At 48.5% G+C, this 25561-nt stretch overlaps 1 protein-coding gene across 5 annotated transcripts in view; it reads left to right on the top strand.

Annotated features, from left to right (window-relative positions):
• The window catches only part of TNS2 (tensin 2), a 133998-nt gene that overhangs the window by 101716 nt on the left and 6721 nt on the right, over nt 1–25561 (top strand). For all 5 annotated transcript variants that reach the window (XM_079965777.1, XM_079965779.1, XM_079965781.1 and 2 more), the window contains 16 exons: nt 701–872; nt 1692–1742; nt 2552–2674; nt 2978–3042; nt 3188–3271; nt 4863–4975; nt 6309–6369; nt 6494–6572; nt 8016–8145; nt 8855–8920; nt 11979–12095; nt 15269–16519; nt 18173–18323; nt 19591–20513; nt 22932–23018; nt 24736–24867. In XM_079965777.1, coding sequence (XP_079821903.1) covers nt 701–872; nt 1692–1742; nt 2552–2674; nt 2978–3042; nt 3188–3271; nt 4863–4975; nt 6309–6369; nt 6494–6572; nt 8016–8145; nt 8855–8920; nt 11979–12095; nt 15269–16519; nt 18173–18323; nt 19591–20513; nt 22932–23018; nt 24736–24867 — 3605 coding nt within the window. The remainder of the gene's footprint in view (nt 1–700; nt 873–1691; nt 1743–2551; nt 2675–2977; nt 3043–3187; nt 3272–4862; nt 4976–6308; nt 6370–6493; nt 6573–8015; nt 8146–8854; nt 8921–11978; nt 12096–15268; nt 16520–18172; nt 18324–19590; nt 20514–22931; nt 23019–24735; nt 24868–25561) is intronic.

Below are 25561 nucleotides of genomic sequence, written 5' to 3' on the forward strand. Positions count from 1 at the left end.
TTTGGTGGAACCCCTCCAAAATCAGCACCCAAATGAGAAGGCAGTGTAATTTCTAAAGTATCTTTGTTTTTGAAGTGTAGCCTTATGATCTCTTGAGATCATATTTTCTATGAGGTTGTGGTGTTTGTCTCAGGAGCCTTGGCTCAGGGGTGGTTTGATATACAATAATATTGATAATGTTCAGTCAGTAAAGTCCCAATTATGTAAACTCATTTCCAATGCAAACTATAGGTGCAGTTGTTCCACATGTCAGCACAGTGCCTGTATTTGAATAGATCCCTGCTTAATTCAAGCTACATTGGGGGTGGCGTTAACATATGGTGGACTTCTGCTTCATCAGTGGAACTTTAGAAAATGGAGATTGGTATATCTCACCCATATCACCATCTAATCCCCACTCAGCTAAATTCTGTGAGGCAGGAAGCACTTCCTTTTGTGTCCTCCTTCCTAGGCACAAGTCTGGGATTTCTAGGTCTGCATCCAAGTGGACGGTTTTTTTATCCCACCACTTTCCCTGGGAAAACCAGCTGTTTACCACTGAATTGGAGCAAACGTTGATTGGTTTTTCAGTGGATTGCCACTGGTTCCAGTTCAGCGGTAAACAGCTGGTTTTCCCAGGAATTAGAAAACAACCATGGCTTGCTTCCCTCAACCCTTCCTTCCTTCCTTCCTTCCTTCCTTCCTTCCTTCCTTCCTTCAGGAGTTTCAGTCTAGACCACGTGATGGAACGCAAGTATGACTTTGACCTCACCTACATCACTGAGCGCATCATCTCTGTCTTCTTCCCCCTGGCCTTGGAGGAGCAGCGTTACCGTGGCAACCTTCGGGAGGTGGCCCAGATGCTAAAATCCAAGCATGAGGACAAGTACATGGTAAAGAAGCCAAGGGAAGCCAGGGGTGGCAACGGGTAAAAAAAATCCATTAGGGGGCCATTGCAGGGTGGGCATGTGAAATCAAAAAGTGAGCCTTTCTGGATACCTGGGGTTGAGTGAGTGTGTGAGGGATGCCTGCTTCTTAGAGAGATGGGGAGCACCATACCATGTAGACACAGGGTGCTCAGCACAGGAGTGTAGGGATCTTTCTTATACTGTGCCCAACCATTGGTGCATCTAGCTCAGTTATTGTCTGGCAGTGATTTCAGGCAAGGGTGTTTTTCAGCCCTATCTAGAGACACAGGGGGTAGGAGTTAGGACCTCCTGCATGAGAAACAAGTGATCTGCCCCTGAGCTACGGCTCATCCCTTGGAATTCGTCCTGTTCTCCCTGTTCCTCAGTTCAGTCTCCTACCTGAAGTATGGCACTGGAAATCTGCAAGCCGCCAATGCAGATACCCTTGTGGGTATTCTTCTTCTGGGCTGTACAGACACACTTCTGCATTTTGTAGGCTTTGCAAAGGAACAGGGAGCACAGAAGATTGATGGAACTGGTCTGGGGAGGGGGAGAAAAGTTGGAATGGGAGGATGGAGAAGGGTTGCCAATGTTTTAATTTAAAAACAGAGTCCCTGGGCATCAGGGTTGGTGGCAGAACTAAAGCAGACAGAGCCAGGTTAGAATCTGGTGGGGTTTGGAGCTCGTGCTGGTGAGGGGCAGAGAAATACTGGCTTGATGAGTACAATATTGGCTGGCTGGTAATCGTTCCAGGGGGTCACTGTGAGTAACAGAGGCCAATGAGATGTCTCTTTGTGTCAACAGCTCCTCAACCTGTCAGAGAAGCGGCATGACATCATCAGGCTGAACCCCAAGGTGAGGGAGAGAAGGGTTGGGCCTCAAATGCTTATATTGACCTGGGGACAGAGTTTTGCGGTGTTGGGTCTCGAAAATTCTCATGATGGAAACTTGCAAAATAACTGTCTGCACCTTTCTAAACACAAGACAGTGAGTCAAGCTTGCAGCTGTCACTTTTGGCTGTATGAAAATCACACATTTAAGGCACATGATTCCCCCCCAATAATTCTAGGAACTTTAGTTTGTTAACGGTGCTAGGAATTGTAGCTGTGTGAAGGGTAAGCTACAGATTTGTTTGATTTGCATTTTCATAATTAAACATGGGTTTCCGGTAGCAGGATATAGGGAATGTAAGAAGCTGCCTTGAGCTGAGTCAGAGTGTTGGTCCAGCTATTTTCTGCATTGACCGAGGTAGCAGATGTTGTGGTGGGGCACTGCTGCTCACCAGTTGGTCATATTGTTGTTGCTGCTGCTGCTGCTTTTTAGTGGGATTGGAGAAGGAGGAGGAGGAACAAGGTGGCAGTGAGGTCAACGTGGTACAAGACCACTGGGTTGGCTCTGCCAGTGCACTTGCACTGCAACAACTCTCCTCCTGGAGGTCAGATGTGTGATGCCACTCCAGTGTCCACTCCTGCCCGGTAATGGCTCTCCAGGGTTACAGACCAGAGTCTTTCCCAGATGCTGGGGATTGAACCTGGAACCACCCGCATGCAAAGCAGATGCTCTTTCCCATTGTTCTGTAGTAAAAAATAAAATACAACCTGACTCTCTTGGCTCTGGTTCCATTTGTTCTGCCTTCGTATGCTTCTCTCTCCTTCCCGGCACAGGTGCAAGACTTTGGCTGGCCAGACCTCCACGCCCCACCTTTGGACAAAATCTGCTCCATCTGCAAAGCCATGGAGACCTGGCTGAACTCAGACCCACAGCATGTGGTTGTGCTTCACTGCAAGGTGCAGAGGGAAATGCCCTAATTTTCCTGGCCACTATAGATGGGCATTTAGGGGAAGTGGCTGTGGATGGTGGAGTCAGAGGGGACTGCAAAGACACCAGAGACTGAGGAAAGGGCTTTTGACTTCTGCAAGTCGTGATCTGTGGGTTCTCACAGTCATTCCTCTGTCCCTCCCCCTGCCTCTGAGTTGGTTCCCATAGTTTTTTGGGAAACTTCTTGCACTCCTAGGCTGATGGTGCTGCTGCATTTTATGGTCCTAGCTCCAGCGTTTAATGCCCCCCCCCCTTCTCCCTCTTTGTGCCAGGGCAATAAGGGCAAGACCGGTGTGATCGTAGCAGCCTACATGTACTACAGCAAAATCTCTGCAAGGTACCAAGCGATGTGGGGAGGGGGCTGTAGTTGTGTGTGGTAGGCTGTAACTCTACTTGGCTTCTGTCTTCAGCTCAAGACAGAGACTCCTAAGGGGGCCAGCATGCAGGCACCCACTGGCCGCTTTCCTCTCTTCCTTCCTTAGTGCAGACCAGGCCCTCAGCACACTGACCATGCGCAAGTTCTGCGAGGACAAGGTGGCTGCTTCTCTGCAACCCTCCCAGAAGAGGTGAGGCCTGCAGCTTCACTCCCACCCCACTTTCCCCTCTTCCTCTGCTGTCATGCATGTGAAATAAGCTGCAGGATGGGTGGGAAACGCATCATGGCAAGGCGTTGCAGGGGTGTTCTGTGAGAAACTTTAGGAAAACACAGAAATGGGGTGGATGTGTTTGTGTGCATGTTGCACTAGATACGAAGCCCTTGTGCCTGAGGACCATTCTGGCTATCCAGCGTGCTCTTCTACTCTCACAAATCCACAAGATCCTCAGGGAGAGAAAAGGTGCTGGTAGTGTTAGGTGCAATAGCTAGGAACAAAGGGAAAATTCAATTCAGTTCACATTTAAAGACAAATCTACCTGGTTTGCACTTTCTGGAACAATCCACAAACCGAAACAGCCATCCTTCAAAAGTTGCACTTCTCCGAATTTTGCACTGCAGTTCTCCAGCTAAGGGCTCATCCATACTTTAAATTGCCCCATTGCTTTCCACTGGGAAAACCTGTGGTCTAATGCTGAATCGGAACAAACGGCAATCTGCTTTTCCACAGTTGTTGTTTGTTCCGATTTAGCACCAAAGAGCAGATTTTCTGGGGGAAAGTAGCAGGGCAAAGGCAAAACTGCTCGGACATTTGCCTAGACTGTACGGGACAAGCAGAAAGGGGCTTGGACCCGTGCTTGCAAGGCATGGGACAAGTGGACGTGTAGATGAGCCTGGTGTAATTTGTTTTTAAAAATGCATATACTAGGGTAAACTCTGCATAAAAATGCATATACTAGTAAAAATAGCATAAAAATGCATTATATTTGGGGAAATTGCTTTGCTAAAATGTGTATGATAGGCAAAATTGCATACAAAAATGTGTATTAGGAGAAATTTGTATTAAAATGCCTATGCATTTTCATGAGGATTTAAAAATGGATTTTATGATGTGGAGACTTGAACTTAAGAATGGAAAAATGAGAAACCGAGAAACCAAAAGTGATAGATTTGCCCATCCCTCAGGACAGCCCACTCCCAGTGCACCTGCAGTTAACAGGGGCTGCATAGCTGTTATGCTCCCACCAAGCAGACCTGGTCATCTGGACAGGTGTAGTAGCTGCTACACTGTGTTGCAGAGATTTGGAGATGGAGAGTGAAGATGGAAGAGGAGCAGTGATTCAGGGGGCTAGTTGTAAACCTCCTGTTAGCCTGATAAAGCCTGGAGGTTTTGGAGCTGTCAAAGCCAACTGAATCATCTGAATTACCACCTGGTACAAGTGAATTTCCCCCCATATACACATACAAAAGCTCCCTATACATAGGTAACTAGACATTGGGGAGCTGGATTATAGCCAGCTTTTCTCCCCAAGATGCTGATTGTCTAATTGTGGAGATGTTTTCTTCTTTGGGACACTTCGCACCCCGTGGGCTGTCAGATGTGGTACGACACAGATGGGGACTCTTGGCTGCTATTGGGGCTCTTGGCTGCTATTATGAAACGGGGAGTTTAGAGGCCAAGGGGTAAAGGAGGAGGTAGGTTTGAGACCCAGAATTTCTCCTGGAATCCTGTTGGTAAGCCTAAGAGCTTGTGGCTGACCCTTCTCTCCTTTCCCTGTGGACAGGTATATCCAGTATTTTAGTGGGCTACTCTCAGGCACCATCAAGATGAACAGCAACACCCTGTTTCTGCACCATGTTCTTCTCCCAGCTATCCCTACCTTTGGGGCTGGAGGAGGTAAGTGCTGCAGGCGATGTCCGGAAAATACACCTCCCCATTCAAATGCAAGACCGGCATGGGCATGGCTTAAAAGCCTGCTTGCGCCTCCCGTCTGTTCTTGCACGCATTTGTGCATAGCACTATTTCAGGTCAAACAAGAGTGACCAAAAGGGTGAAAAAAAGCAAGAGGGAGAGAGGGGAACTGACCTGGCAGGGTTTTATAAAATTGAGAATAGCATGGAGTGCATAAATAGGGAGATTTTTCACTTTCTCTCATAACACTAGATCTTGAAGTTGCTCATTTATGTTGATCGACAATTCTTCATGTGTGGGACCTGCAGCAAAATGTTGCAGTGTGGCACACACACACACACACACACACACACACACACAGTTCCTTTTCCCATTCCCTGTGTCTGCCACCCCACCCCACCTCACCCTGCAAAAGCTGTCAGCAGTCTGTGCCTCCTGGGCATGCTCCATGACTTCACTGGTGGGCTGTTTTAACCCTCACCTTTTAGGGTCCCCCCACAAAAGATTTCTTTGTACTTGGGGTTTTCTAATTGTGTTGAAACCTCCCTTTTGCAGGTGGGGGGCTACCTAAACAATGGCACTTAAAGCCCAGTAAAGAGAGCAATACACTATAATAAAGTTAGGGAATTCACTGCCACCAGATGTGGGGGAGGGGGCATGGGTTTAGATGGCTTTTGATCTGAGACAAATCTATGGAAGGGACACCTGTCAATGACTCTTAGTTAGGCTGCCTAAATGAGAACCCCGTGTTCAGAAGCCTTGGGCTGCCTTTGTGCCCTGTTTGACGAATTCCCAGAGGTATCTGACTGGCTGCTGTTGAAAACATGATGCTTTTATCACCAGCAGGGCTCTTATATCCCTAAGATTGTGCTAGGACACAAACATAGGAGAAAGTGTGAGTGTGTATACAGGGCTAGTTCATCTGCCAGTAAACTAGGCAACCATTCAAGGGGGTCACAATTCAAGGAGTACCCACAATCTCAGAATTAGAACACAAGCCCCATGTTATTGTGCTAATTATGGTATGCTCTCCAGTACATTCTGATCTGAGTGTGCACCCCATCTGCATGAAATGAGGTTGTAGAATGAACTCTTTGTTTAGGCAGGGAAGCTGGTCCTGATGCACATTTGACCTATGTAAGACCTTGTGAATAAGAAGATTCCACATGGTGTAGGTGTGGAATTGTTAGTACTGGTGCTAGAACTGAAAATCAGTAGAGTCACCAAATTACATATACATGCCCAACTTTCCTTAGGAATTGAGTTTGTTGGCCTGACCCATCAGGCTTCTCTTACGTTCTTATCTTTCCTCTTCCAGGTTATCAACCCTTCTTGAAGATCTACCAGTCCATGCAGCTGGTGTACACTTCTGGGATCTAGTGAGTATGAGTGGGTTCTGCCTCGGGCAAATGCCTGGGTCACCCTCTGAATTCTTCATAGATAAGGGCCAATCTCCTTGTAGCTTCCATCCCAGCTGTCCTTCTGTTTCTTCCTGTCTTACAGCAGTCTTCATGGTTCTGGTGGAACTCAGAAGCTCTGCATCAGTCTGGAGCCAGCCTTGCTCTTGAAAGGGGATGTCCTGGTGAGTGCTGGCAGGAGCTCAGGATGTAAGGTGGGAAGGCTGGACTTGGTGGACCTCTGATCCAGCAAGACGCTTCTTTATATTCTTAAGGAAGAACTAAGACTCAGAAACGCAATTATGCCGTAGCTGGTAAAGAGATCCCAAGTATGCTATCTTCCTTGTAAATGTAGAACATCCTGTTACATAAGGGGTAGTGAGATTGGTGGCTTCCAAATATTATTGGACTACAATTCCTATCATCCCTGACCATTTGCCATGTTGACTGGGGCTAGTGGAAGTTGGAGTCTAACAACTGGAGGCCACCACACTGGATACCCCTGTGGAGATTCTGGTATCCTTATTTAAAACAAACAAATGATCCACTCTCTCTCTGTTTTTCCCAGAGAAGGTGGCTCAGAAGTGGCTCACCTCACTTTTGCCTCTGGTCAGCAGGTTTACATATTTTAAAATAATGTCTCCAAAAATTATGAAATCTGTTTGACTGGAGATGACTGAGGTAGGGGGAGTGGAGAGGAAGTGTGGGGGTGTACCCTGAGTAGCGATGACTCTATCTCAAGCAATTTCCCTTAAAAAAAATTATTTAAAAAAATTCAATCACATTCACATTTAGGATTCTCTGAATCCCTTGACTTCCCTCCGCCCTTCTCTGGTTTTCATTGTCAATCCCTTTTTATTCAGCTTATCCTCGCCCCCCCCCCCCATCTGTTATTAACTTTTCCATTATATTTTGTCTTTTACAAGTATTACTCTAATCCTGCCAAGGTTTTTAGTTGTTTACAATGTTCTCTTAAATAAGCTATAAATTTTTCCCATTCTTTCCTGAACTTCTCCTCATCCTGGTCTCTGATTCTCCTGGTCAATTTTGCCATTTTGGCATAGTCCATCTTCATCAGCCATTCTTTTCTGGTTGGAACCTTGTCTTCTTTTCATCTCTTTCTCAAGCAATTTCCAACACTCCTAGGAAACGCTGACAGCCTTATTAACTGTAATTAGCCGATTCATCACTTCATCTGTTTCCCACACTCTTAGAGTTTCAGTTTTCTTCCAATTTGGCTGAAGACAAAATAAGTTTATGCATAAAATAATTGCTACTGGATCTCTAGAGAGCTCATCATCCAGCATCTTCAGTCTGGATGCAGGCTTTCCACAGGCACCTGGTTGGCCACTGTGTGATCAGGATGCTGGGCTAGAAGGGGCATTGGCCTCATCCAGCAGGATCTTCCTATATTCTGAATCAACTCAAGTACTTGCCGTCAATGTTCCTTGACCATGAAAATAATGGTGCCACAGTAAATGTGTACAAAATCTGTGGGCTTGGTGTATGTGAACATTTGAGCGTGCCCAGACAGCTGTGTATGGTGGGTAGTAGCAGAAGCCTGCTTGCCAGCTGGGAGAGCTAGGTCTCGAGTGATTATTATGTTCATTTCCCCTCCTTTTTCTTAGGTGAAATGTTACCATAAGCAGCTCCAGGGCACGGAGCGTGATGTTGTGTTCCGAGTCCAGTTCCACACCTGCACCATCCACAGCACCCAACTGTGGTTTGGTAAAGATGAGCTGGATGAAGCCTGGAGAGGTGAGAGCAAGAGGCCTAATCCTTAGGCAACAAGAAATCAAAGCAAAAAGGGTGGCGTTCAACTCAGAGCTGACCTGTTGAAATCAATGGACCCAACTTAGTCTTGTTCATTAATTTCCCCAGGTCTACTCAAAGTCTGGTAAGGTCAATTTATTTCAGCATGAGTTTTTGTAGACAAGAACCTATTTCTTGCCACACAATCTCTTCATATGCTTGTTGCAGCAGACCAAGGACCGGTCTGCATGTTCAGCAAATTCCATGGTAGAGTCCATCCCAGGCTTTACCACTTAGGACTTAAAAGAGAAGGAGTCACATTTTGAAACTGTCCCTGCAAGTGAAAAATGTGCTGCACATGGACATTGAGGGGGAGGGTAGGCCAGAACCTTTTCTCCCTGGTGTGTTATTTATCTCCATGAATGAGTTTTTTATTTGAAGGAAGCATTCAGAAACTGAATTCAGCCTTAAGTTGTAGAGGCCAAGATTTTGCTGGACATGTGGCTCTCCTAGAGTCTAGTTCTGCAAGGTTCCACTACAGGACGCACCTTGAGAACACCTCAGGTTTTAGGCGAAGGGGGTTGTAAGTGCATTTCAGACTAAAGCCAGTGTTTGCGTGAACATGGCATGTGATGCAGGTAGTCACTCCTGCCTTATAAGAGCCCAGGCGCAACAGTCAGGCTATTCACCTCATATCTCTGTTTTCCTTCCCTAGATGAACGGTTCCCATTTGAAGCAAGTGTGGAGTTTGTCTTCTCTTCCAGCCCCGAGAAAATTAAAGGTGGGTGGATGACAGAGTTGGAGGGATATGGTTGCAGTACTATGAACTACGGCACAAACACCTCCTGGGTCATTCCAAAAGTCAGGTCTCAGTGCATGGCCTAAAGCAGGAATGGGGAACCTCAGCCCCCCTCTGGCCTCTCTTGTCTGATCCTTGCTCCACCCACCTTTGCCTTTGGCCCCATCCCCACTGGCTTGTGGCAGCCAGAGGTGGCAGTCTTGCTGAAGCTGAGCAGGTCTTGATCTGGCTTAGATGGGAGACTTCCGGAGACCCCTACATGCACTGTCTTGAGTTTTGTATAAGAAAGGTGAGATGTAAATGTATTAAGGAAAAGAGCAGGGAGGAGGGGGAGAAGGACACCAATTTGAACTGGAACATTTGGGAAACAAAGCAATCCAGACAACCAGGAATTTGCCTGCTATCTGTTGTCAATGTTTGTGAGTGTGTGGGGGTCTTCAGACTAGTCTGCAGAACATTGCACTGCCTTCTTGCTTCTCCAGTGATGTGTCACCAGGAAAGTGCCAAATCTGTGCCCACCCACCTCAGAGCAAGCCCAGCCAAGCTGACAGCACCACCAGCCGTGAAGGGCAGCTCAGCTGAGCTGCAGTTTTCCTGCAAGATGTAGGGATGGCCACTAACCTGGGTGGCTTTAAAAGAGGATTAGACAAATCCGTGGAGGGTATGGCTATGCTCTACTGTCCACAGTTGGAGGCAGCATTCCTGGACATCACAAGTGGGGAGAACGTTGTTGTGCTCAGCGCCTGTTTGCCAGCTTCCCATAGGCACCTAGCTGACCACTTTAAGAAACTGAAATTGTGGCAGTTTTATGAAATACATTTTATGAAGTACATAAAACCAGAACTTTATTTGGTCTGATCCGGCAGAGATGTTCCTATAGGTTTTTTATTTGTCTTGTATTTTTGCTTCTCTCTTGGGACTGCAAGAATTGGGGTGGTTTATCAAGCATCTTGGAAGGCCACAATTTATGGCTGGTGAAAGGAGGTGTGTTTGGTGCGTTGTGCTGATCTGCCTTTAGAGAAATGGTGTCATTTGGAAGCATCTTAAAGTACCATGACACTTTTTTTGGGGGGGGGCGGGAAGCGGGGGTGACATCTTCCTTGCTTAGAGTGATCCTTCACCTGGACCACCAGACCAATAGAAACACCTTTTGTCTTGCAAATATTGCCGGTGGTGGGGGGGGGTGAGCAAGCATCATCTGTCGATGGAGATCAAAGCATTTCCTTCTGCCATAAGTTCTTTAAGCTTCCCATTTCCTTGTATGGCCAGGGCTGTGTGTGTACCATGATTGCAGCAGGAGTGAGGGTGGGCAGAACTAGGCAATGAAGCCCACAAGGAAAGAGGCAAACTGCAAGCAGACCGTGGACGGGGAGGTTTATTCCTGTAGAATGAAAACCATAAGAAGTATAGTTTCAATTTCAAGTCTTCTGTTGGCCAGCAGGGTGGTGACTATGGGTCTTATATTCTTTCACTTCAAAGATAATTCATTTCATAGAATCATAGAATCATAGAGTTGGAAGAGACCACAAGGGCCATCGAGTCCAACCCCCTGCCAAGCAGGAAACCTTCTGCCAAAATTGCAGCATTTGCCAGTGGGGTATCTCAGAGTAGTTGCCAGTGGTCTTTCATCCAGGCGCTGATGATATTCACATTTCCTTAGCTTCTGTAAAGCTTCAGAATTGGAGGGAATCATCTTCATCAGCCATTGTACTGATCAAACCAGTGTGCAGATGAAGAAAAGCAAGTTCAGCACATCAAGCCTTTATTTTGCTTATTAATTTTTGGGGTTGGTAAACTGCCACTCCAAAATGGAATCCAGATGGCTTGAATTTACTGTCACTAGAATTGAAACTGAAAACCAGGGGTCAGTCTACATGACATTCTGATATGTCTGTGATGACCCCAGGGCTTTCAGGGTATTTAGGTGCATATGTCCCATAAAGTATAGTGGTTGGAGTGTTGGACTAAGTCTAGGGAGGCACAGATCCCCAAATTCCCATTTAGTCATGATGTTTGCTGGGTGACTGTCCAGTCACTACCCCTCAATCTAACCTACCTCACAGGGCCGTTGTGAGGATATAATGGGTTTGGAGAAGCAGGTACACAGCTTGAGCTTATTGAAGGAAAGGCAGAATAAGAGCACTAAAAACCACCTTACTAGGATATATGAGAAGGGGGTGGAGAGCATTTGTACAATGCATGTCTCTGTATGCTCTGCATGCCAATCTATTTGTTTATTTAAAATATTTAAAATACATCAAAAAGAATTCCGCGGCAGGGTACAAGCAGAATAAAACATTGAACTTTAAATCTGTAAATGCATCAAATTTCAAAACAACATAAATGACAGCAGAGAAAAGAGCATCATTCTTCAAAGGTGCAGAGTGACTTCCTCCGTCCAAACTCACAGCTGATATTGCATAAATGCCTGGGTAAATAGATGTGCTTTGAGCTGGCAATGAAACAGGGAGAAAAGAGTGTCAACCAGACTTGAGTGGAAAGGGCTCATGTCCCATAACCAGGGGGCCACCGCAGAGAGAGAGAGAGACACCATAATTGCACACCCCTTCAGGATGCTGACCAGAGAGAGAAGAGAACACCTGGTCTCCAGGGTTGCCAGATTTTTACCTTTACTTCAATGTCATTCCCAATAATAGTGTTTTATTTTTCCCGTTGCAGTGAAGGGTAATCATTAACTGGCATAGTAGAAAATGAAGAAATAAACTCCTTACTTGGGGGCTTGACTAGATCTATCCTCACAGGCCCATCTTGGGCAGAGGGACAGAAACGTGGGAATCCTGTTTTTAAAAAACCCGCAGGTTAGGCTTTTTAAAAACGTTGTCAGTCATGCTTGAGCCTGTTGCAGAAAATCCTAGGTTATACAATTAAGTAAATATGCACATCCACAATCCTTTTATAACTCTGCTGACGGGTGTGCAGCCACTGGAATATGCTATCCATTCCATTCCATACGTTATCTTGAATGCACTTAATCCTTCTAATGCTGAGATTCTCTGGCGCTTGCTGTCTCTCTCCCCAGGCCGCGAGACCTATAGGAACAACACAGCTGTTGCAGTAGATTACAACATCTCCAATCCCATAGTGCGCTGGGACTCCTATGAAAACTTCAACCTGCACCATGAGGACAGCCTGGAAGGTACACAGGGAATTATTATTATTATTATTATTATTATTATTATTATTATTTATTTGTACCCCGCCCATCTGGCTGGGTTTCCCTGTCCACTCTGGGTGGCTTCCAACAAAGACATTCCTGCAGTCTCTTCCTAGCACTTACACCCTTATTGCCACACTACTTGGGCAAGACTGTGTATGTGTGTGTGTGTTTTCTGCAATTCCACACTTGGACCCAGGATTTGGTATTTGCAGAACTGAGATTTTCTTGATGCAGAAGTCTGGTTGTCGTGGCACAGAATTCTGCTGTTGCATTTGAGGATGTACAGTTGAGTCACATCATGCACTGGGGTTATTTTCCAAGGGTAGTGTGCATATGCAAGAATTGTGTACAGTGGTACCTCGGAATGCGAACGGGATCCGTTCCAGAGCCCCGTTCACATCCTGAAGCAAACGTAACAAGCGACGGCACATCTGCGCATGCGTGGGTCGTGTTTTGCCGCTTCCGCGCATGCGCGCGACGTCATTTTGAGCGTCTGCACATGCACGAGCGGCGAAACCCAGAAGTAACACGCTCTGTTACTTCCGGGTTGCCATGGAACACAACTCGAACGTGCTCAACCCAGTGGCGTAGCATGGGTTGTCAGCACCCGGAGCAAGACAAGTAATTTGCGCCCCCTAACCCGTGGATTTGCGCCCCCTAACCCTAACCCCCAGATGTTGCGCCCGGTGCGGCCGGCCCCCCCTGCACCCCCCACGCTACGCCACTGGCTCAACCCAAAGCACATTCAACCCAAGGTATGACTGTATAGGCAAAATTGCCTTCTTCTGGTTGGCTGCTGGCTGATAAGGCAGGGGCATGGAGGAGCGGGGAAGAGCTTTGTGGTGAGACCTTCTTGGTGTCTCCACTGCCTCTCCTCACTCCGCCTGTGGAAGGGAGGAGGAGGAAGGTGGTCCGAGAGATGAAGGCAGATCCGTCACAGCCAGAAGAAAAACTCTGGAAGGGATCCTGGACTGGAGCTGCAGCCAAATGCATATAGTTGAAATCACATAAGATGTGACTCAGCCGTACACACATGCTTACATCTAAGCACCATACACTCTGCTTATATCTAAAAGTGGACAATATTGAGATTAGTTTTTGTTTTCACAAGGATGCTTCAGGAAGCTTTCTTTCAAGACTGAGCTGTGTGCCACAATCCAATCAGCCCATCTTAACTTCCTGCCTTAGTTACACTTTGAGTAGACGAGTGGAGCTCAAAGTTCTCCCTTGATTTTTAAAGAAATTTGGTGTTTCAGAGTTTGAAACCCCAGTCTGGACAGGATGATGGGGCTCCTCCCCAGCACAGACACATCTGGACCAAAGTGACTTTTCCCCCCTCCGGGAGCTGTAATCCCAGCAGCTGGTTTTTACGCAGTCAACCCTGATTACAGTTTCCTCCTAACATCCACTTAAAGTAAACTTGTTAAGAACTAAAATAAATAAAATACCGAAGGGAGTAAGCAAATGGGAATTTAATAGTTGTGGCACGTCTGCCACAAATGCCAGAAAAACGTCAACAGGATGGAATAAAACTCCTTCCTCCTTCCCAGCAAGAGCTGATATTTAGGGAAAGGAGGCCATCTTCTGCAATGTGTGTGTTTGTGGAGAAAGAGTGCCATAAATTTGGAAAATAAAGTATAACGATGCGTTGGATCAATGGATGGATGAGTAATGGCCTCTCAGAAAGGTGTATATATGAGGGGGGAAATGCACCCTTCACAGGCCCCAGTGAACCCCCCCCCCCTACACACACTGGACAAGGCCTGATTCTATTTCAGCCATGTTCATTAAACCAAAACTATGGCAGAAGAGAGACAGTAGTTTTTAAGAGAGGTGAAGGTGATTTCAGAGAGAGGCTTTGCTTTCTGCAATATTTATATATATATATATTTTGACTCACTGTAGCTTCTGGCCAAATTGGTTTTCCAGGATTTTGAAACAAAATAAAGGAACCTAGAAAACCTGATTACCAGAAATAAAAGTCGGATGCCGCCCACAAAAGGCATCCCCACTTTCAACCCAGTTTTAGCTCTAATCATCTATCTCCAGCCATGGGATGAAGATAGGCTTGGTGTTTATTTTTAATTTTTTTACTTTTAACTTGTTTTTAATTTTTTAGACTTAACTGTATGTTTTGATATTGTTATAAACTGCTGTGATATATTTTAATGATACAGCGGTGTTTAAATTTTTTTATAAATAAAAAATAAATAAAAGGATTTTAGGAGCGGCCAAAGCAGGTTCTTCATCATTGAAGGAATTTGGTTCCATAACTTGTACAACAAACAGCCACTAGCCAGTCAATGCTCCACTCTTTGCACATCAAGTGTGCTTGCTCGCCTTTTTGTCACTGTTTTAAAGAAACACGTGTAGGCTTTCTCATTTATACACACTTTGCCCAATTAAATAAACAAACTTCCTTTTAAAAAAAGTTTTTTAATTACTTGAGGAACTGGAGCACAAACTCATAGTCACAATATATATTTCACTACTTGAACCATGCTTTTCTGAAGTAGATGGGGCCACGTTTTTAAAGGTGCAGGTTTGTTCTTGAGGGTGGTCAGTTCATGCAGTAGAATATGCTTCTGGTCCCCAGTCCACTGTCTGGAGAAAAGAAGGCAAGAAGAGCTGTCAAAAATATAGATTCCATAGGTGATGTCATCAGGTGTGAGGCAGGTGAAGATGCTACTGCCAGTGCACCATCAGAAGCCTTAAAGTGTACTGGTGGGCTGTTGAGCCCAAATCTGGATCTGATGTGCAAGGGAGAGCCCCATGGGGAACTTGCTCACACACCTGATGCCTGAGCTGTGTGGTGCTTTGAAGTTCTGAATGCAGAACTTTGAAGCACCCAGTTACTTGGTGGGCAGCCCTACCCACCTGTCAAATTTGGCCTGCAAGGCTAGATCCTGATAAGAATCTGGCCCGCAGAGCCAAAAAGGTTCCCCACCCCTGATGTAAAAGTTACCCATCCCCAGTACTAAACCATGAGCGTAGAGCGTGAGGCACCTGGACAAACGTGTTCCAGGCACACAGGCGCAAGCCATTGACTGGGGAGACTCCAGGCCACATGTGCCGTGTGAATGCCAATCTCACCTACTGCTCTGCATCACCCACAGCCTTCCCTGAGTAGTTGTTTCACTTGTCCTTTGCAGATGTCTTGCACACCCGGGGCCCTCTTGATGGAAGCCTTTATGCCCGGATCAAGAAGAAAGGGGACCTGAGTAGCTTCTCCTCCTCCACCAATGGCAGCCCCGGCGGACCAGAGTCCCCTCCACAGCAAGGTGGGCGCTTCCTGTCCATCAGCAGCGACTCGGGACACTCCTCCCTGCTGACCGAGAAGGCGGACGAGAGCACGCCACCATCTAGGCCGCAGCCCACAGCTTCCGAGAAGGAGGAGCTGGACCGGCTCTTGGGGGGCTTCGGGGTCCAGCCTCGGCAGCCGAGTGAGGGGAGCTGTCCCCATGCCATTTCCCCTTCTCCTACCAAAGAGAGAGAAACGGCCATTTTGGAAGATGAGCTCTCAGACATCGGTCAGCCAGGAATCCACTTTTCCTACCAAGCTCAGCGCTCTGGCCTGGCCCGCCATTGTTCCTGCCGCCTTGGGTACCGTTCCCATAGCCCTGAGAGGCCTCACAACGTGGCCTACTACAGACCAGATGGCACTCTGGAGCGGCGGCAGCCCCTCTACAATGGCGGGCCCTCTCACGCGCATCCCGAGGGGTACGAAGAGAAACGGCGGGTGATCCGCTCCCTGTCCGAGGGCATACAGCCCCACGCCTACCCCTTCAGCCATGAGCCACGGCCGCCTCACAGCCCCAGCCGGCGGGAGCATGAGGAGCTGCTCATCTTGGAGGACCCACCCACTTTCTTATGCCCCTGCCAAGATTGCCAAGAGATGGCTCGTGAAGAGGCAAGGTTGCCCACGGCTGCCTTCTACAGCCTGCGCCTGGACCGGGACCCTGATCTGTGGGGGGTGGAAAACGCAAGGCCGCCGCTGCTTCATCACCCGCTCCACCGGGAAGGGCAGCCTGTGCCACTTCTAATGCCCGCTACCTATGGGCACCACCATGTGCCCCATGGGCAACACCAAGCCTTTAACTTTGAGCCTAAGATGGTGGCAGGGCACATAGGTCACGCTTACCCAGCCCACCAGAGGTCCAAAGTGATGGAGGAGAATGTTGAGGCGTTTCCTTACCCCCGCTATGGCCCCCCTTACCCTCCAGGGCCATCCTACGTCTACGGCCGGGGCCCAGCCAAGGCCTGCCTTGTCTCTGGATACTCTGGGTCTCCCCACTCCATTTCGCCAACCAGCCCCCTGTATCCATCAACCAGGAAGCAGGGCTATGAGCCCCCAGAGAGCAGTGACGAATTCCTCCCGCCAGCACCTGTGGAAAGGCAGCGTGGTGAGTGTGACTCTCAGGGAGGGGCTCCATTTCCAAGCCAGCGCAGGAGGCATCCTGGGCATTCATAGCCAAGGGTTCCTCCCCCCCCCGCCCCCCCCCCCCCCGCCAAGGCTTTCAGGTTCAGCAGTTATGGGTGCTGTGTCACGTGGCTAGAGAGGAACCAGGGGTGTGGTTCTTTGTGCTAGGAAAAGGGCAAGGGCCTTAGTGCAGGGACAGGGAACCTGTGGCCCTCCAGATGTTGCTGGACTTCACCTCACCATGTTTACCTTGTCTGTGAATGAAATATGCAGAGTAGCAGGACAGTAACTCAGCTGCTTTTTTATATATATATATATATATATATATATATATATATATATATATATTCTGTATATCAGTTTGTCTGCACACCAGTCACCAGTCTCTTTTAAAAGAGACTCTGTGTGTGTGTGTGTGTGTGTGTGTGTGTGTGTGTGTGGTCTGTGGAATCACTAATTTGAGGGGAGGGCAATAGAGAACACTTTTGTGCATTACTCTGAAAATACGCCTGCCTATTTGTACAGACAGCACAGATGATGTCATTGCGCAAACTGCTACGTACAAAAGTGCACTGTGAAAAAATGTCCCCTGTGCATTTCAGAAAACTGCTTGTATATACAGCTTTATTGCCAAACAGGTAGACCTGGTATCCAGACATTGTGCTTCTGTTTGCTGCTGAACCCCTCAGTTTTTTCCTGGCCCCCTCCAGCCTTTAAGGCTATGTACACATGAACAGCTTTGAAGGCAACCAGTTGGTTCTTTTTCTAAATTTGGATTGAAGCTGGTGGGGGGGAAAGCGCATCAAAACAGATGTTTTATAAGGCAAGTCAGGATAGATACAAGATAGGTATAAATGGCAGCTAATGTTGTGCACATACCACTTCCCAAACCTGGGGGGGGGGGGTGGTCGGATCCCAGTGGGTGCAGAGTAAACAGGATTGTGTACACAGCCTAATTAATTGCACTGCTGCTACAATCAGCTTCACAGCCCTCCCCTTTCTTTTTTCTAGTTTTAAAAAACCCAAACCTAGGTAGCACAACTGGACTGCATTTCAGAGTTATTGTACACTGTTGTACAAACTCCCCCCTCCCTTTAGCACAATGGGCATTATAACACTGGGTTACTTTGCAGTGCTGGTGTAACTTGTGGTTTTTGAGCCACAGCTCCACAACTTGGGTATAATCATTTTAGACTTCCATCTGCATTGGCATTAGGAGAATAATTATTAAAAATGTTTACAGACTGGGGGGAGTCCGTGTATGTGTGAAATAACAGTTAGAGAGATTGTGGACCCTTTGCTGCTGGCTTTCATTTTTGAGTTGAAAGGTGAGCCATAATCTCCCCTGTTCTCAGCAACTGGCTCCCTTCTCCCCTTCCCCGGATGCCCATGAGCCCAGCATTCTAACCACTACTCCGCACTACTAAACATATCTAAGGGGTTCCATGCAAGAGCAGAGGCAGCTATCAAATGCTGGGCTTTTGTTGCCACAATGCCTATGCAGGAGAGATCCTATGAAAAGCGATCATTGTGCCCAAGGCCCTGGAATCTGGGACCCGTTCCCTATGAATGTGTCAGAATGGCTTTGTGGTATTCCAACAGACCGTCTGCATTTCCTCTCCTTTCCTTTCCACAGAGCTGCAAGACTACAGGGATGGCATGATGGCCTGGCATGACGGTCCCATCTCCCTTCCGCAGCATCGTCAGGAGGTACGGGCTCACTGTGCAGACATCTCTGGTTCTCCCACTTCCTTCCACACCAGCAGTCCAGTATTCAGCAGTGACAGGTGGGTGCACCACAGAGAAGCCGGCACACATTTCCCAACTGTGGCTCTTTCTAAAGTAATCTTTCCGTCCTATTTCAAAGTCAAAGCCAGCTGTTAATCATCATCCTGTAGAGCGATTAACTTTACCTGTAGAGCCATTGTTTGAACTGTGTTCCAGAAAACGTATCAGATTTTTTGAAACATATCAGGGGTTCCTTGGTGAAAAGGTCAGGAATGTTCCCTAAAAGACAGTCTAGTATTCCCTTGCAACTGGCAGCCACTGTGGCAGTGCTGTCTGTGTGTGTGCCAGGGCATGTTGTCAGGCGGCTCAAGCAGAGCATCTGGGCTATCCACCTGGCTCTGAGAAACAAGGTGCTGAAGCTGAAGACCAAACTTAGCAAGATGCCATTCATGAGACTAGCAAACGACACTTAAAAACACAAAAGCAGCAGGTGCAGGACTCTTCTCCTGGATGTGAACCATAGCAGGGTGACAGGTGAGTAGGAGAAGAGTTAAAGCCTCAGAACTCCACATTTTGCACATGCACTCTAAATAAGTCTGACAGCTGTTTTGTTGACTGGTTTTTATTATTGTAGCTATTGGTCAATGGGTATTAATGTTTCTGGTTAACTCTTATTATTGCAAGCATGTCAGCAACAACTTGCCAACTCCGGATAAGTTCAGAACTGCCTCTAGGCAATGGGGCAGAAGAACTGTGCAATCACTGAGGTGGTTGCTCAGCTGAGCCAGTAAAACAATACTGTGGGCCAGTCAATCTTGTGTGCATTATGTGAAAGGCTGTAATCCCCCCCCCAAAAAAAAAGCCACCTTGACGATCCTCACTGGGCAAAGGCAGTACCAAACTCGAATAAGGTCTTCTCCACGCTCCCCTTTGCCACTTGTTTTCTTCTGTTTGCCCTGTGATTTCTAGGCATGGGTAGGAGAGGTTTTCCTTTCATCCTTCCGCTTTCCCTGAATCCCCTGCAGTTTACTACTGAAAATCCAACTGACGTTTGTTCTGACTCAGTGGAAAACATGGGGTTTTTCCGGGGAAAGTGGCAGACAAAAGAAGAACCTCTCAGAGCCCTGCCAAGAGATCAGGACAAACGGAAGCGTGGATGAGCCCTAATAGTAATCTGTGGCCCTTGGATACACTTGGGTCCTTCCCACCCAACTACCAGTTTCAGCGGCTGTGGCTTTTCCCCTGCTTGCCAGCATGGACATCTTTTTCTGGGCATGCTAGATGCTGTTGTCAAGATTTATTAATGATATGCTTTCTCTCTCACAGCCCTGGCACCTTCAAGCACAGCAACAAGGCCACCAGCCCCCCTGAAAACGTGCTGCGGCTGAGCCCCGAAGAGCTGGCTTCTCCTGGCTGGAAAAGAGGCCCAGAGAAGATGGCTTCTTCAAGCAGCCCCACACAGATGCTCACCCCAATGCAGGCCTTCACACACCTCCCCACTTTCCGCCCACAGGCTAATGGGACTTCTCTGAGACCAGGCCTCCAAGCACCACAGCTCTGCCCCCGCACCCACTGTTCTTCCAGCCCTCCACACATCACCCCCTCACCCACAGCCAAACATGGCATCCTGGCAGAGGACCAGCCACACCAGAACGGTTCAGAGAGCTCTAGCCTCCAGGCCACGACAGTCTCCTGCGAATCGTCTGCTGAGGGAGCCTCACGGCCTCAGCTAAGCCCCGTCATGGAGAGACCGGCCCTGAGGAGCAGCTTACGGGTCCCTTGCTACAGCCAGCCTCCTCCCGGCTGCAGAACTGTGTCCAGTGCTCCAGCCTCACCTCAGATCCCAGCAGCCTACAACGGGCAGCTGCACTGTGAGAGAAATGAGGCCGAGGGGAGCCCCCTTCTCCGGTGCCCCAACAGCAGCCCCTCTCTCGGGCCCTACCCAATCAGTGTCCAGCCGCCAGCCCCTGGCTATGGTTTCGCGGACATGCAGGGCTCTCCAACCCCGGCCTTCCCCATTGCGACAGCCTACTACTCGGGCGCCGAGAGCAGCCTCTCCGAACGGGACCCGCTCTGCGAGCCACAGCAGCCCCCGCTGCCTGAAAAGCATCACATACCGGCAGCCAGGAACTGGGAGAGGAGCTCACCGCCTGGCCGTAGCCCTGGCTCTGCTCACCATGTCACATTTGCACCTGGCGTACCTGATGGCAACACACCTGGCCCAGCTAACAGCTCTGTTCTTAGAACAGGTATTTGGTGTGGCGTTTGGCTCCATTGTCTCATGTTTAATCCCTTGCTGTGGCTTCCTAAATGCCCACCCTCTGCCTCTAGCTCTTAGTTGCTCTGCAGCTCCCTTCAGTATCTCAGTAACTAATTTGGATGTAGGACACTGAGGTGGTCCTCAGTCCCTGGACTGTACCAGTTCAGGATGCAGGTGGGGACCGTGTGATTTGAATGCTCCCACCTGTGAAAAAATACCATGTGCATCAAGTTGAAGGCTATCCGCCAAGCCCTCCTCATGTGTTACTCACCTGCAGGGGGTTAAGTGTGAAGTTGGCTTCTAGGCTCACTCCTGACATCATCTTTCAACAGCCATGCGTTGTGTAAAAAAAGCCCAGTGTGTGAGCTGCTGCTGCTTGTGTGTAGGGGCTTCACGCGGTCAGAATCAGGTGTCCCAATCACGTAGAGTAGCAGCTTTCACTTTGGGTTTTCTTTCCACACAACTGCATGCAACACATGGTTGTTGAGAGAGACTAATTCAACAGCAGGAGTCAGGCTAGATTCCACATTGGTGCCTGACATGTGAGTAGCACGTAAATAGGGCTTATGAATCTTTCTCCCTGACAAGCCAACTTTCTGTGTAGAAGAGCATTTAGCCAGGCAGTCCGCACTAGCATCCTGAAATGGTTTCTGTTTTGAGGAAGGCTCCAACACTTGGTTTTTCTAACTCAGCAGTAGAGGCCTTGATCTCAAATGGTGTTGGCTGTAAGGAGAAGCAGGCTTCCTTTTGAACCAAAGTTCCCTAGGCATTAGCCCTGAAACCCAGGGTCCAGAATGAATAAAATATTGTATTCCAGCAACCTCAAGAATCTAGTCCATTTTCCTCATTCCATCTAAAGCTGTTGGCTGGGATTTGTTAGGTTTTAGTATTATGTTCTGTTGATGTTGGTTTTAAATGTTATAAACACTGTGTGAACAGAATCATAGAATCTTGGAGTTGGAAGGGACCCAGGGGTCATCTAGTCCAGCCCCCTGCAAGGCAGGAATCTCAGCTGAAGCATCCATGACAGGTGGCCATTCAGCCTCTGCTTAGAAACCTCCAAGGAAGGAGAGTCCACCATCTCTCGTGGGAGTCCCTTCCACTGCTGAACAGCTCTCACTGTCAGAAAGTTTTTCCGAATGTTTAGTCAGAATCTCCTTCCTTGCAACTTGAAGCCCTTGGTTTGAGGCCTGCCCTCCAAAGCAGGAGAAAACAAGGACCATCCCTCCTCCATGTGACAGCTGACAGCTCTTAAGTATTTGAAGATGGTTATCATATCTCCTCTCAGTCTCCTCTTTTCCAGCTCCTTCAAGCGCTCCTCACAAGCCGCAGACCCCATTGATTTGGGAATAATGAGGACATGAAGCTGTCTTATGCTGAATCAGGCCCTTGGCTCATCTAGCCCCATATTTTCGGCTCTGACACTCAGCAGCTGTCTGGAATCCTTACCTGTCCCCTGAGATCCTTTCGAATAGATTGAACTTGGGACTTGGGCCTAAATTCTACCTATGACCCTTCCCCATTATAATATTGTGGTAAGAGTCGCTTGGAACATGTATGGGAAACCTGTGGCCCTCCAGGGGCTGGTGGACTCCAATTCCTATCAACCTCAGCCAGTATTACAGACGATGGTCAGGGGTGATGGGAAATGTAGTCAGGCAGCATCTGGAGGGCCAGAGGTTGTGTGGCTATTCCCTCCCCCCCACAGGTGGAATAAATGAAGACAACGAACACAGAGTTTTAGGTTAATGGGCGAAAAATGGCCACAACTTTATTGATTACAGGAAAGAAGGGTATTGGCTTTAGGCATTGGCCCTAACCGACTATCCGGTCTGACCGGGAAGGGTTAAACACCAACAGGGGGAGCCACCCGAGATGCATATCCCTGGGCGCTCCCCAAGGGGTTACCGCTCGGGGGCGCGCTTTAGGCCCTAGCCTCCGTAGGTTTCGGACGAGGCGTCGCCCCTCGGAGTCCTTTAACGAACTACCCTTCAAGCATTGGGGGAGGTGATGGCGTCGTCTCCAGGGAAGAAAGGGGTGAGCCAGGGGCTGCCCTGACCTTAAGTGGCCCTAGGAAGGCCCGCCCATGCCGCCAGCCAATTGGCTGGCGCCACAGGGTATGCTAATTGGGTGAATCCCTGTCTCCTGCGAGGCTGACGCCAGCCTTGCAGAGTGTGGGCGGGGTCGTGATCCCACAACCCCCCCTCCTCCTGAAGGTCGGAAGGGGCATTCCCCATTCCTGACTTAAGAATAATGTAAGTTAAGCATGTCAAACACTCTTAATGGGCTGCAAAAAATGTTTTGTGTTAGTATTAATGTTGCACGTTTTAAAAGCCATTCCTAACACTGTTGCTTGTCTGCCTTTTGTAAAGAGAGCCACACAATCTTCTATTTTGTTTTCTTCCAGATTCGCAGCAAGAGAACCAGGTTAGCGTCAAATTTGTCCAAGACACATCAAAGTTCTGGTACAAGCCTCATTTGTCCCGGGATCAAGGTACCCAATTCCCAAGCAGTTTTGCCTAGTTTGGATAGGATTTAACAAAATCAGTATTTGACACATTCTCTAGAGCAGGCTCTCCCAACCTTGTTTTTAAAAAGCATCAAACAGCGCTTAATTCAATAACTGCTCTAGATCTCTCTTGCAATTCAGTTAATCACTGTGAAATATGTGTCTGCTTGAGTTGTGACTCTTGATGTTAACTTCATGTTCCCCACTGGGTGATCATATTTAAAATGTCTCTGCACGGTAATAGCATATGTAATCAGGGCCATAGCTAGGGGGTGGTGAGGTGGGCCCCTGCCAGGGGCGCAGGCGAGGGGGGGGGCCTAAAATCGGCTGCGAAGACCCTGTCCAGCCAGCGCTCCCTGCCCGCAGCCCAGACAGGGCAGGGAAGAGGGCGTGCTGGGCAGCGCCTGCTCTCAGCTGCCGCCCTCGCCCCTTGGCCCTCCTGGCATCTGGGTTGGCTGAGCAGCCTGGCGGGGAGCCTGTGTGAGCCCCAAGCACCCCATCCTGGTTGGCTGTGAGGCGCCAGCTCTGCCTCTCCTGGACTTTGCTCAGGGTTGGGGCTGGGGAGGTCCACCAGCCTTGTCCCCTGGTGCTGCCCGGCCCACCTCACTGCCCGCACCCCTGCCTCTCTGGGCACCAGGGGAGAGTCGCCAGCTTCAAAGCCTGCCTACTCCATAGTCACTTTCTTTCTCTGTGTCTCCTTTCACACACCCTCCCTCAAGGGTGCCAACTTGAATAAAATATATGGGGGGGCAGGTAAGCACCACCCTGTATAATCGAGATGGAGCACATGCACACTATTTGAATGGCAGTGCCCATTAACTGGGGGGGGGGGCAGGGGTGAAGGAACCTTGGCCCCAAAGAGTTGGCTCCCATGCCCTTCTCCCTGTGAAAGTGGGGTGCTCCCCACTTTATGCAACTTCACTTATGCACGCAGTGGTCCGGAACGTAACCCGCGCATAAGCGGGGAGACACCGATGTACCATCACGTAGGTCAGCCTTTCCCCATCTTGGTGTCCTCTCTGTGTTTTGGCCTCCTTCAGTCAGAATTCATTACAAACAAGAATTCATTACAAGGTGAAGTGCATGAGGAATTGAGTGGGTGGAGGGGGTGGAGGAGAGGCGGAAAGAAGAGCTAATTTGTCCGTGGCTAAGGGGCGCAATCTGGATGGTTCTGCCAGGGGTTCAAGATCGCCTATCTATGGCTCTGTATGTAGTGTATGTACAGTGGTACCTCAGGTCAAGTACTTAATTCATTCCAGACGTCTGTTCTTAATCTGAAGCACCACTTTAGCTAATGGGGCCTCCTGCTGCTGCTGCGCCGCCGGAGCACAATTTCTGTTCTCATCCTGAAGCAAAGTTCTTAACCCGAGGTACTATTTCTGGGTTAGCGGAGTCTGTAACCTGAAGCATCTGTAACCCGAGGTACCACTGTAATAGCAAACACTTGACATTTGTTTTTGTATTTGCCTGTGTTTTGGGGAAATGGTCACTGCTGCTTCCTGTCAGCTGGAGAGGAGGCAGCCATCATAACCGGCGAGTAGCAGGTGCCTTTAAAGAAGTGGGTGTCCATTTTACACAAGGAAGTACCAGGGACACCAGTTGGTACTGGGCCTCATTCTGAAGAATAATGTAGTGTGATGGCAGAACTGCAGGCTTCTGCATACACAAGATTTGATGCTCTTACATTTTTGCTCCTGAGCAGCCATTGCCCTTCTGAAGGACAAGGAGCCTGGGACCTTCCTCATTCGGGACAGTAATTCCTTCCAGGGGGCCTACGGCCTGGCTCTGAAAGTGGCAACACCTCCACCCAACAGCATCAACCACTCCACCAAAGGTAAAAGCAACAAACCAACACTTCCTGACTTGCAGCAGTAGCTGCAGCCCCATGCGAGATAGTGCCTGCCTCCCAAGCAGTCGCTGCAGTGTTAGGAGGAAAACTCTGATCCTAAACCTACACTGCCTCGCGGGACACCTTCGGGAGAAGAAAAGGCTACAGAGTAAACCTCTACTCAAATATAGAGTTCCTAAGATGGTTGGTTGGTGTCTTGTAAGCCTCCTTCCGGCAACTCCTACAGCCCAGCTGGTGCCAAACATCTTGCTCTGCTTTCCTTTAAACCACATCTGTGAGGCCAAGAGGGCGGGGTCTTGTCATTTGGGCAAACATTTCCAGCCTCCCAATACAAAGAGTGATGGGCAATTTGCCCATTCTTGTTCATTGTCCTCTCATCTGTGACTGACAGGCAAGGAGCAAAGCCTCCTCTCATTATGAACACAATATGAACACAGCTGCTTCTGACATTCCCCTGCCTCTTAGCCCTGTCCTGGCCATGTCCAGCCGAGAAGGGAAATGCGGAGGGGTAACTGAGAAGGCTGGCTAACAGATTTCCTTCCCTCCTCTGCCCATCCCTCCTCTTCAAACTACCCAATTCCTTCCTTAGCCTTTTATCCCGTCAAGAGCGTTCTGAACTGCTGGCTCTTAAGCCACAATGTTTTATGTGATCTTTGTCCTCGTATTATGTCTTCCTGCT

Source organism: Podarcis cretensis, assembly GCF_951804945.1.
Source record: "Podarcis cretensis genome assembly, chromosome: 2".
NCBI classification, from domain to species: domain Eukaryota; kingdom Metazoa; phylum Chordata; class Lepidosauria; order Squamata; family Lacertidae; genus Podarcis; species Podarcis cretensis.